The sequence below is a fragment of the Pteropus vampyrus genome, unplaced genomic scaffold (assembly GCF_000151845.1).
Source record: "Pteropus vampyrus isolate Shadow unplaced genomic scaffold, Pvam_2.0 Scaffold353, whole genome shotgun sequence".
Taxonomy (NCBI): domain Eukaryota; kingdom Metazoa; phylum Chordata; class Mammalia; order Chiroptera; family Pteropodidae; genus Pteropus; species Pteropus vampyrus.
This window is the reverse complement of record NW_011889134.1, coordinates 86,395-98,150: the sequence shown is the minus strand read 5'-3', so window position 1 is coordinate 98,150 and position 11,756 is coordinate 86,395. Positions and strand designations below refer to the sequence as shown.

At 41.2% G+C, this 11,756-nt stretch overlaps 1 protein-coding gene across 19 annotated transcripts in view; it reads left to right on the top strand.

Annotated features, from left to right (window-relative positions):
- LOC105304809 (PKHD1, fibrocystin/polyductin) overlaps positions 1-11,756 on the top strand; it is a 135,143-nt gene that overhangs the window by 40,899 nt on the left and 82,488 nt on the right. For 18 of the 19 annotated variants that reach the window (XM_023522633.1, XM_023522638.1, XM_023522649.1 and 15 more), the window contains 7 exons: positions 364-453; positions 546-636; positions 2,125-2,267; positions 3,607-3,737; positions 4,311-4,486; positions 7,252-7,390; positions 9,360-9,493. In XM_023522633.1, coding sequence (XP_023378401.1) covers positions 364-453; positions 546-636; positions 2,125-2,267; positions 3,607-3,737; positions 4,311-4,486; positions 7,252-7,390; positions 9,360-9,493 — 904 coding nt within the window. The remainder of the gene's footprint in view (positions 1-363; positions 454-545; positions 637-2,124; positions 2,268-3,606; positions 3,738-4,310; positions 4,487-7,251; positions 7,391-9,359; positions 9,494-11,756) is intronic. The other variant, XM_023522637.1, reaches the window with a different exon arrangement.

The following is an 11,756-nucleotide window of genomic DNA, read 5'->3' as shown; positions in this document are numbered from 1 at the left end:
AGCCTCTGAGAGAGTGTGGCCTGCCATGTGGCTGCTTCTACCTACCAGGCCAGCCTTGGGAAAGAGTATTTGGTGAAAAGGGCTGAAAGTGGGCCATTCAGTAGCAACATTTAAGACTCACTTTAAACGAAAGGAGCTAGGCATGGATAAATAGGGAGACAGACATGTATATTATTCCAAAAAAAGTTTTCATTAGGTGATGCCACTTGTGTTCTCCAGATATTTCTAGATGAAAGTGAGTTTAAAAAATTAAAATTTTAATTAAAAAAATAGCAAACCGAGGAAGTATGTCCTATGTTCCTGGACTGTTTCTCCGGCTTAATTAGCACACATCATTTAGTTCTGTCACTCTTGACTTTTTAGATGGTGACTGTGTCTGGAAGAGGGAACTTCTTTCTTACTTGGGACAATGTCTCTAGCCAGCCAATCTCTGCGAATGCCACAGCCCATCAGGTGGGAACCTCCTTCAAAGAATGAGAGGTGGGGAACTAAGGGTAGTTTTTATCCCCACAATATGAACTCCTAGTAGTTTTTCTTTTTAACAGATTCAGACAGCCATTGAGGAGTTACTTGCAGTCAAATGCCAGCTGGAACCCCTTTCAGCTAATATCCTACTCCAGCTTGGATTCGAACAAGGTGCCGTCCCTGGTTTGACAAATTCTGACCCTCTTCTTCATTGTCTCCTCTCTCTCTTTCTCTTTCTCTCTCTCCCTTCTCCCTCCCTCCACTTCCCTCCTTTTCTGTCTCATCTGTAAAATGGGAAAAATCTTCATTTCATCGCCAAGATGCTAACAGAGTCAAATGAAGACATGGAAATCGGATTTGGCCAGTAGAGTGGCTATATGCTTGGGAGGGAGCTCCTTGGTGTGGGTATTAGAGAAATAAAAGGCATCCCTCCCAAGTTGTCAGGTGGAGCAAAATTAAAAACCAAGGATGTTGGGGAGTTAGTTAAGGAACTGTGTCCCATGCCTCACAGAGGCAAAAGGGCAAAAGATATAGGTGGGAAACAGCAAAACAGTACAAATCTTGTTTAATTTAAATTGCATCTTGAATAAAAGAATGATTACATTAAACGGTAGTTTTAAATTATAAAAATGTGAGGATATGCTTTTAAAATACTAAGATGAACTAAGTTACAGTTGACACTCCATGTCTTTATGGTACACATAGAAAACAGTAATACAATAGGTCCCCATTATCCAAGGGGGATATCTTCAGTGAATGCATGAAACCCCTATGGTACCGAACTCTACATATATCATGTTTTTTCTTATGTATACATAGGTATGATAAAGTTTAATTTATAAATTAAGCACAGGAAGAGATTAGTGACAGTAACTAATAATAAAATAGAACAATTATGACAATATATTGTAATAAAAGTTATGTGAATGTGGCCTCTCTCTGTCTTTCTCTCTCTCTCACTTTCTCTCTCTCTCTCTACTTTTCTGTCTCTCAAAATATCTGTTGTACCCTACTCATCCTTATGTGAGATGATAAAATGCCTACTTGATGAGAAGTGAACTGAATGATGTATGCATTATGACATAATGTTAGGCTACTATTGATCATATTGATTCGTAAGCACTTTATGGCTTCTCTTTGGTATACCCGAATTGCCAGCATCATTACTCTTGTGCTTTGGGGCCAATATTAAGTAAAATAAGAGTTATTTGAACATAAATACTGCAATACCACTACAGCCTATCTGATAACTAAGATGGCTACCACATGACTAATGGGTGTGGAGATGCTGGAGGAAGAGATGATCCACCTCTCACAAGGGACTGCGTGAGATTGCATCATGCTACTCAGAAGCGCACACAATTTAAAATTTATGAATTGTTTATTTCTGGAATTTTCCATTTAACATTTTCGGACCACGGTTGACCACCGATAACTGAAACTGTAGAAAGTGAAACAGCGGTGAGTGGGGACCCCTGTATATTTTCGATGATCTTGGGTGAATTTCTCATAGCTGGAGCCTTCAAACTGGGAGCTGCTGGCCAATCTCTGCCCAGCTTGCCCAAAGTGAACCCATAACCCATCCCTGCATATGTGTTAGGAAGCTCTGTCTGTTTGACATCTACACCTGTCTTTTTATTTTATCTGAACTGCATCCAGGCTCAGAAGGTTTCAGCTGTGATGGGCACCTCACCAGTGGGACAGAGCCCTTCTGTGGGAGGTTCAGCCTCTATCAGCCTCGGTACCTTATCCTAAGACCCCCGGCTGCCCAGAAGGGCTACCGGCTGGATCAATATACACACGTAAGTAGCAGCCCTCATTCTTCTGGTTGAGGTGGGTGGGGAGGAATTGGTGTAATCTCTCGAGTTGAGACTGAAGAAATAGAAGCACAAAGGAGTGATGTGCCCAAGGCATTTTGGGCTGAGGGTCTCGGTTGGTTTCTTAACTTCTGTTTCAGGTGTGAATGGATACCTCTAGTCCTCCATTAGCTACTTGTTACATGGAAATGCCTTTGTATTGGCTGTGAGACCTATGGAAGGTTTTATATGCTCTAGTATTTTCTTTGCTCTTTAGATATGATGCAGACTCTAGAGTCAGACTATTTGGTTTTGAATTTTGACTCCACACCCTGTGTGCCCTCAGTGTCTTACTTTAGTTTACACATCTGAAAAATAGGTAATAATGTTGTTTATCTCTCAGGATTTTGGTGAAGATTAAATGAGATAATCTAGTAAAGTGCTTGTGCAGTGGTTAGGACTCAGTTAAGGCTAGTTATTGTTATCTATTTTAGTTATTGTTATTATTGATGGATTGAGTGACACACATCCTTTAGGTCAGTAGCTCTGACGTCCTTCATAAGAGTGCAGCTCATGTGCCCTTTGGGAACCAGAATGAGTCTTGCTGGGGTGGCTGAGCTCATATCAGTCGTTTCAAGTCCTTTTCTAATCAAACAGCTGTGGGAGCTGGGACTGAATGTTTCAGGCTGGGGCACCATCTATCCTCCAGCCTTTCCTCCATAATAGAGGCTCCCAGTGGGGATAATTTTGCCTCTTAGGGGAGAGTAGGCAATTTATGAAGACATTTTTGGTTGTCACAGCTGGGGAAAAGTTACTGACATCCATTGGGTAAGTTACAGGGATGTTACTAAGTATCGTAAAATGCACAGAATAACCTCTTCATAGGAAAAATTTTCTAATCAAAAATGTCAATAGTGCTGAAGTAAAAAAAAAACAAAAAACAAACCTTGCTCTAAAGTCTTTTCGAGACAAGGAATTTTACTTAATTCAGAAACCAAGGATGCTGGGGAGTTAGAATTAAGGGACTGAGTCTCAGAGAGGGTAAGTGACTTGTTCAAAGTTGCACAAGTAACTGATTAGTACAGGGGTTTTCTAATTGAGATACTTTAAAATCATCACTGACAAGCACAGTGCTAGGCATTTACTAACTCTCTTTTGGACAAATAATAATTTACATTAAATGATTTGTCTCTCTAGCTAGACTGGTAAGCTGCAGGAGAGCAGAAACAGGGCTGACTCACAGGATGAGGCAGGGTCCTAGGAAGGTGGGCTTTCCTCACCACGTATTGCTTGAATGGCTTCTTCTTGCACTAATAGAGCTAAAGCACTTATTTGGTGTCCATAGCTGTGCATTGCATACAAAGACCGCATGCATAAGATCCTGAAGTTGATCGTGTCCTTCACAATTGGTCTTCAAAGCATCATTAAGAAGAACATCACCTGTGACTGGAGTCTCATGGGGACCAGTTCTGAAAGGTAGGTAATCTGTGAGGAGGCATGGTGGGAATTTTGTCAGCTGGGTTGTCTCTTGGGAACAGTGGCCCATCTGAGGTATTGTCTATTATATTTGGGCTTCGGATACTAACTTGGGGCTCCAAACACAGATTAGAAATTTGGAGCCCAGAAAAGTTTGACTTCAGAAGAGTTAGCTGTTAGAAATGCAATACTTCCTACAAGTATTCATTTTAAATGAATCTGGTAATGTCCAGGAGTATTAATCTTCCCTGTCATTAGAGCCTGTCATATGATCTGCTTGAGATACATAGTTATAATTTGAAAATGCTGCTGACATTGAGTGTCATGAACGAATGATTGCTTTAAAATGTGATTCGCTAATGTGACACCACAAGCCGAGCTGGGTCTGTCTTGGATGTTTGTTTTGTACCCATGACACACAGGACTGTTTTGGTTCATGGAGTCTTTCACCTGGCCACACAGTCCTCAGGCCCCAACATTTGAAAACTAGGCCTCCAACGCGGGAGGAGATGCAGATGCAACAAGGGAGGACTGCAGATGCAGGCCCATTTCCACTGTGTGCTTGTTTTTCAGCTGGCAGTTCACTTGCACCGACCTTTGGAAGACTTGTGTGCATCCTTCTGCATATTTCCAAGTGCTTCTGAAAAACTCCCCGGTGGTGGTACATCGCATTGACCTCCTTCCTCTGGCTCAGGAGACGGGCGCATTCTATATGGATGAAATTATTATTGCAGACACAAACCTAACAGGTGATCATTGACTCTGCTCTCCTCCATGGACCTGTCCATCCGATTCTGACCTGAATATTTTCTGCTAGGGGTTACTGTTCTTTTAATGGAGAGGGAACAGGTGATTCTCCATTTTGTCTGCCTTGGTTCTAGAAAGAAGATGTGTTTGGGATTGTGTGCCCGTGGCCACTATATCTCTCTAGCTACTTCCCTCTTTTTTCCTATTCACTGCAGTACTTGCTCTTGCTTATGGTACCTGTGCTCTTACTCCAATTTACCACTTCCTTTCTGAGAAGCTTTGGTTTCTTCATCCATAAAATGGGCGTACTGAGGTCCCTACCTCACTGGATTACTACAAAGATTAACTGAAGTATAATGTAAAGCACCCATCATAGGTCCCGACCATAGTAAGTGCTCAATAAATATAAGCAATTATTATCACTATTAACATTATTATTACTTTTAGGCCAGCAAGATTTCTCCACCTCTCCATCAGTTAATATCTGTCATACAAAATGCTGGAAGAAAATGTAAGTGAGCTAAAGGCTTGATTTACGACCCTTGGGAGACAGGCTCAGTGAGAATTAGAGGGTAACCTTATCTTTATGAGACTAGCCTCATTCTTCTTTCTGCCTATTCAGATTCCATCTCAGGCCTGGCCCCTTTCTCCATCAAGTCCCTTGACTTCCCTTAGGCACAGAGATCTCACTGGGCTTTGGTTGTCTTAGGTCTTAGGGGAAAGTGCTCATCAAGGGTCCTTCTGAGGCTGGCCATGGATTATGCACACCCAGGGGAAGGGAAGCCCATGGCCAAGATAGATGGAATATTTGCTCCCAGGGCTTCCAGCTTTCCAACTTTGGCTCAGTTTCCCTTTTCCATCAAGTTCCTGTGACTTTGGGGCTCAGTTTTCGTGCTATAAGTAGCTTCTCTCTGTCTCTGTCTCTCCCCCTACACATAGCCCAGGAGAAAAGGAGAAAGCAATTATTTACATTTTCATTTGTAAGATGTACAACTTTTTAGTCTTTTGTCTGTAAAATTGCAGAGCTGAGGGTAGGAGAACTTGGGGGTGGATAGCAAGAGGACTCTCTTTTAGCCCTGAAATTATACCATATCTGAACTCATCAAAATTCTGTCTCTTATTTGCTTTAGTGGTTCAAGTGTTTTGGGGGCATCTGGATCAGACTGAGTCATTGCTTATTTTAAACTGTGTTCATGTTCTGGTACATATAGAAAATAATATCCAAATGATGTGCCGAGGTAAATGCCCGAATGTCTTGGTACCTAAGACACCAGGCTGTCCCCTTTGGTGACCCCCAAGTGCTGCCCAGATTCCCAGAGGGCTGAGAGTATCAGTATTTCATATACTTGAACCTACTGATTGGGAAACTCAGGACTAGATAATAGGCAATTTTTACCTTTCTCTTTTCTCCCTTAAATGCTGTCTTACACCTCCAGACCCTCAAAGCCTGGGATCCAGAGCCCTTTCTCACTTTTCCTACCTTTTGATACTAAATGCTGCAATATCTGGAACCATCTAGGGCCGAGGTGAGGAGGGAAGCAGAGAGGATAGAGGGCAGAGACAAAACAAGAATGAAGACTGGTGGTGGCTTGGATAAAACTGTTTGTTTCCTGCTTTGTCTAGTTACCCTGCTGGAAATGACTGCTTTGAAGATTATGTAATGGCAACATAAACTCCACAATTGGGCTCAGTAATTACAGTTAATTGTCTGACATTGATCTAATCAATTTAACACTTGATTATATTCTCCCACCGAATATCTTTTATGAAAATTCTTTTTATCTAGTGGTAGCTACATTTATTTCTCATTTAGCTCTCAGAACCCCATGAGATGGTTCTATTATCTCCACTCTGTAGATGAGGAATCCAAAGCTAAGAGGCGCTGAGTATCGTGCCCCAAATCCCACAGCTAGGACGTGGAGGAGATTGGAACTCAGAGGTTGTTGACACAAGAGCCAAACTCTCAATGACTCCATCTCCAGCTGAGTGAATAAACATTTCTTGAGCACCTACTTTGTGCCTGGTGTTGGGCTAAGCATTGAGCATGCAAAGATTCTGACTTTAAACTGTTTTCTGTCTCGATTGTACAGTATTGAGAAGAAGGACTTCTTTTACACAGTGCTCAGTAGGAAGGGAAGAGAATATTTAAAACATATTGTGCTGATCATTTAAATCTAGCATCTCACTGTACTTTTCCTGCTATGCAGATTAGTGTATGTCATGATTCCTGTTTCACAAGTTGGAAAACGTCTTAGAGAGGTTATGCTGATTCACTAAATGGTAAGCCAATAGAACTGGAAAATCAGGGTTTGAACAGTGGTCTGTCTTAAAGCTTGTACTTTTTCTGCACATGTGCTGACTCCACACTGTGGATAAACAGTAAGTAGCCCCAGTAGATGCCTCATGTGTTCAGTTTTCCTAAAGAGGATCTGCCACACGTTCCTGAAGTTGCCAGGGTCTTTGAGAAGGAAAGGAAGGAAAGGTGGCCATCCACATTGTAATAGATTATTTATATAGCGGGTCCTTCTATGGCATAGGGAGTGATATTTATCTGGCTTGGAAATTATTAAAGTTTGTTATGGAGTTAGACTTTCTTTCCTTATATCATGTATTTTCTTATTGGTACTAAACTGTTGCTCCCTCTAACTTTGCTCAGCTTTAAGTGTGTGCTGAGATCTAAGTAACTCAGCATCTCCAGCTAGGACTCTCCATACAGCAGGTCTTCCATCTGGAGTTACTTGATAATAATTGGATCCTTGGTCTCTAGTTTCTCAAGCTGATTCTGGAACAGCTCGCCCAGGTGGGAATCTGGTGGAATCTGTCTCTGTGGTGGGATCCCCTCCAGTCTACAATGTAACCTCCTGGTTGGCAGGGTGTGGCCCGGAACTCCCGCTCATCACCGCAAGGTAGGGAGCTGGCTTCACTCACCTGTCCCTTCTTAGAATTGCTAGTTGGCTTTGGAGAACACAGAGGCGGAACTTTTAGCAGGAAAATCTACCAGTCTTGTCGCTTAAAGCAATGGTTCTAAATCTGAAGAATGCTATATCGGACGTCTGGAGGTCTTGTTAAAACACAGATTGCTGGGCCCTAATCATACCATCTTTATTTCAGTAGTTTGGGGGCAGGGCCTGATAATTTGCATTTCTAATGAGTTCCCAGGCAATGCTGATTCTACTGGTTTAGGGACCACACTTCGAGAACTAATTTCTAGTGAATTTGTTTAAAAGTAGTTGTATTTTTATGTTGTTCAGAGGTTCACATTACCACCTTTTTTGTTCACTCCTCTCCTTCCATTCTTCATGTATTAATCTTATTGGAATTTTTTGAGGCGAAATGAAATAATCTAAGGAACAAAAAACAGCTATTTCTAAGAACTCACCACCAGATGGCACTAGAGCCCCATAAGCGTTCCTTCTTTAATAGTCAAACTTTCCAGCTACAGTTTACAAAGCAGTAACCAAGGATTAGGCTCCTCTAAGCTTTTGGAACACCTGTATGCTCTAATTTGTCCCCCTCTCCAACCCCACCCCCTGCTTCCCCCATCAAAATCACAGTAGGATGGGAAGAATTGGGATGTTCTGCTTTTAAAATTCCTTTTTTTTTTCTTCCATCTCTAACATGTTCCAAAATTAATTCTCATATACCGTGCTTGAAACATGTACTAAAGGTAGGGGCAGAAAGCTTGAACTTGTGCTCCACTTTCCTTGACTTCGTGTTCCTTGGTCCCCTGAATTGGAAAGACATGAAAACCATCAATAAAATAAAGAAGTGAAAGAGCTTCAGTGGTGGAGAGAGAGCTGCCATAGTAGCCAGCCTGTCGTCCTGTGCTCCAAATGACAAAGTTATTAACTCTGAAATGAGAGGCTAATTTAAGTTATTCTGAACAGGTCCACACTTAGAGTGGTCCTCACAACTTTCCTGGTTTTTCTCCAAGTCCCTTAGCTTCTTCTGGAAGCTAGGACAACCTTTAGACAGGCCTCTTCGAGGTTCAGATAGTATCACTCTGACTGCTCTGTTTGGTTGTATGTATGCACATCAATATTAGTACTTAAATAATATTATTGATAGAAATCAGATATGTTCATTGTTGAAAATTTGAAAAATATAGAAAACACTTAGAAAAAGAGAAAAATCACTCATACTTGTACTCAGAGATTCCATTAACATGTTGGATCCATATTCTAACCACCTTTTTTTTTGCAAGCAGTTTCTGTATACATATAAATAGGTATATATTTATGTTTAAACCTCAAATTGGGACCATACATTACATACTATATTCATAACATGTCCTTTTCATCTAATGGTATAAATTGAATATTTTCCATTTCATTAAATCTTCTAAAATGTGGTTTTTAATGGCTGAACAGTATTCTATCTCATAGTGTGTCATAATTTATTTGTTGTGTTAAAAGCAAGAATAGGCAGTCAGTGTGCTTATACATAGGTATTAGAAGAGAACTTGGCTAGATGGAGTGGTCTGTGCTTCAGCTGGAGATGCTGAGTAGGGAAGTATCTGTGGAACAGGCATTGACTTTTGATTTGAGTATGTAAATGGGGTAGGAGAATGCTAAGTTCTCCTTCCAGTCTGTACTTCAGGACCAGAGCTATGGAGGCCAGAGTCATCACTCTTCACTCTGGGACCCCATGCTCCTAGGATCAGTGAAGGGGAAGGATGGAGTACTTTTAAAGAATCCTAATATTTACACTACGCTTTTTCTGCTGTAATGGGAGAGGGGCACCCAACATCTGGGAGTTTGAGCTTAGTCTAGAAATCACAGAGACTAATTGGTCTTTGAGAAGGAGCTATGTTCTCCTTGGAGAGACGTTCTGGGTAGTCACTGTGGTTAATGCTTTGTTTTTGACATACCACAGTTCTGTGCCCACTGAAGAAGCAGAAGAAGGATCCAGAAAGGTCCAGGTGACAACACAGAGGCTACAGAGAACAAGTCCACCTGTAGGAGGACACTTTCGCATCCAACTTTCTAATACAGTGATTCCTGGTAAAGGGACAATTGTGGGGTGCAGCATTTCTCATTTACATTTTAGGGGCATTCCTAGGCAAGCAACATCCTATGAGATTGTCAGGCAGGGTGTCAGTCTTAAAGTTATTTTGTTTATTTTCCAATGTCTGAAAATGACCTTATTAAGATTAAAAATCTTGACAACAACAATAATCTATCATTGTTAATATAATCCCAACTTTTGAGTTTTGTAGACGTGGAAACTGAGTGGATTAGCTTCCCAGGGCTGTCAGAACAAATGACCACAAACTTGGTAGCTTAAAATAAGAGAAATTTATTCTCACATAGTCTGGAGGCCAGAAGTCCAAAATCAGGTTGTTGGCAGGACCACATTTCCCGTGAAGGCTCGTGGAAAGAATCCATTTCCTGCCTCTTCTAGCATCTGAGGGCTGCCAGAATTCCTTGGCTGTCACTACATCATTCCAACCCCAGCCTCCATGGTCACATTGTCTCTTCCTCTTCTGTCCCAGAACTACTTCTGTCTCTCTCATAAGGGTACATATGATTGCATTTGGGGCTCACCTGGATAATCCAGGATAAACTCCTCTTCTCAAGATCCTTAACCACACCTTTTGCTATATGTAAGGTAATATTAACTTTTTTTGCCTTGTAAGGTAATAATATTCATAGGTTCTGGGGATTAGGGCATTGACATCATTTGGAAAGATACCATTCAGCCCACTATACTAAGGTTAGCCCAGAGGTCATATAAATAATTTATGGCACGGTCCAGATGTGAACTCGGGCTTTTATTCTCAGGTCAGTTCCCTTCTGTCTAGAGTTTCCTAGGCCAAGATCCCTGGTAGCCATGGTTCTTCTGAATTAAACTCCATGGTGACACCATATGCTATTGAAGATTTTAGTGGTCATAACAAATGCAGAAAGAGTTTTCAGATGCCATGAGAGTAGAATAGTTTTCCAGATCTTCAATAACATACACATTTCACAAAGGACAAGGATTAGAAGTGATTAGGTTACTTAGTTGGTATGAACATAGGGGAATAAGAAAGGAGGCTCAGGAGAACTTAAGAGTGGCTGTATGAAAATTAGTGCATGGTCCCAAGCAGAAAGGTGCTGGGCTTGCAAAGAATCTTCTTGTGGGAGTGGTATTTTTATTCTAATATGGCAACTTGGGAAAAGTTGAAGGTCCCTAGGCTATTGGAGTCTATTGCTGTTAAAGTCCAATAAATGGGTGAATAAGTGCCAATGGTGCCTCTGTAAAGTTCATCACTGTGCTGTTTCCCTTACCATGAATGAGGGAGCTGCCTGTCTGTAGAGAGACTCTTCCTGCCACCGCCCTCTATTGCTGGTGCTCCTCAAAACACACAACCTGCAGAACAACCAGGGAAAGCCAGCCTTAATCAGATCTTTTGAAGTGGCGATGGCTTCATATTTTTTAAAAGGATGAGAATTTTGTTTGCATTTTAGAAATATAGTATTATTTTATTAACACACCAAGGGGGTTTGGGATTCAAGAGAAAGGCTCTTGAGTAGGTAGAAGGCAACTTGGATTTTAACCTAAACCTGTCTCACTTGGTTGGCAATCTTCTGAATCTTGTTGGGTTTCATTTTCTTCATCTCTAAAGGAGGCATTAGGATATCCAAATGACCCACCTCATAAGGCTGTTGGGAGTAGCTAATGAAATGGAAACTTTTGGTAAAGCATGAAACAGTTCAAACACAAGTGGGACTTAAGCTCAGAGTGTTGTTATTTCTCTATGGGAATGTGGAATGGGGAAGCAGGTGGTTGGTCTTAAAGGAAATTCTAATAGAGAAACCAAAGTTAAATGCCAGCATTCCTCAGCTGGGTTGGCTAAATTTTTTATGGGTGTCAGCTGCTGTGTCCCTCCCCCACTCCCTGTGAAAGGTAGCCAACTTTTCTCTGTTCACAGAGCCAGCTAAATTTTTCCAAGGAAAACCCAACACTTAATTAGACTTTCAGGCATTACCAGTGTGTCTGGAATTCATATTTTGTGATGACAGTTGAGACAGTTTTGTCTGATGTGACTGTGCTCTCTGCCTGCTATGATATTTAATACTGATAAAAGGTATCATGATATAAAAAGTGGACATCTACTTGTATTTGCCTTAGGAAAAAATTGGTATAACTAGGCTGGGGGTCCTCTTGAAGCTACATTTTGAACTTGATGGTCTCTTGCATATTTAGTAGATATCTTGATATTTTTTTCTCTGTATCTTCATGAAGAGACCCTGTGAGGTGGAATAATTAGTGTCTTGTATTTTCTAT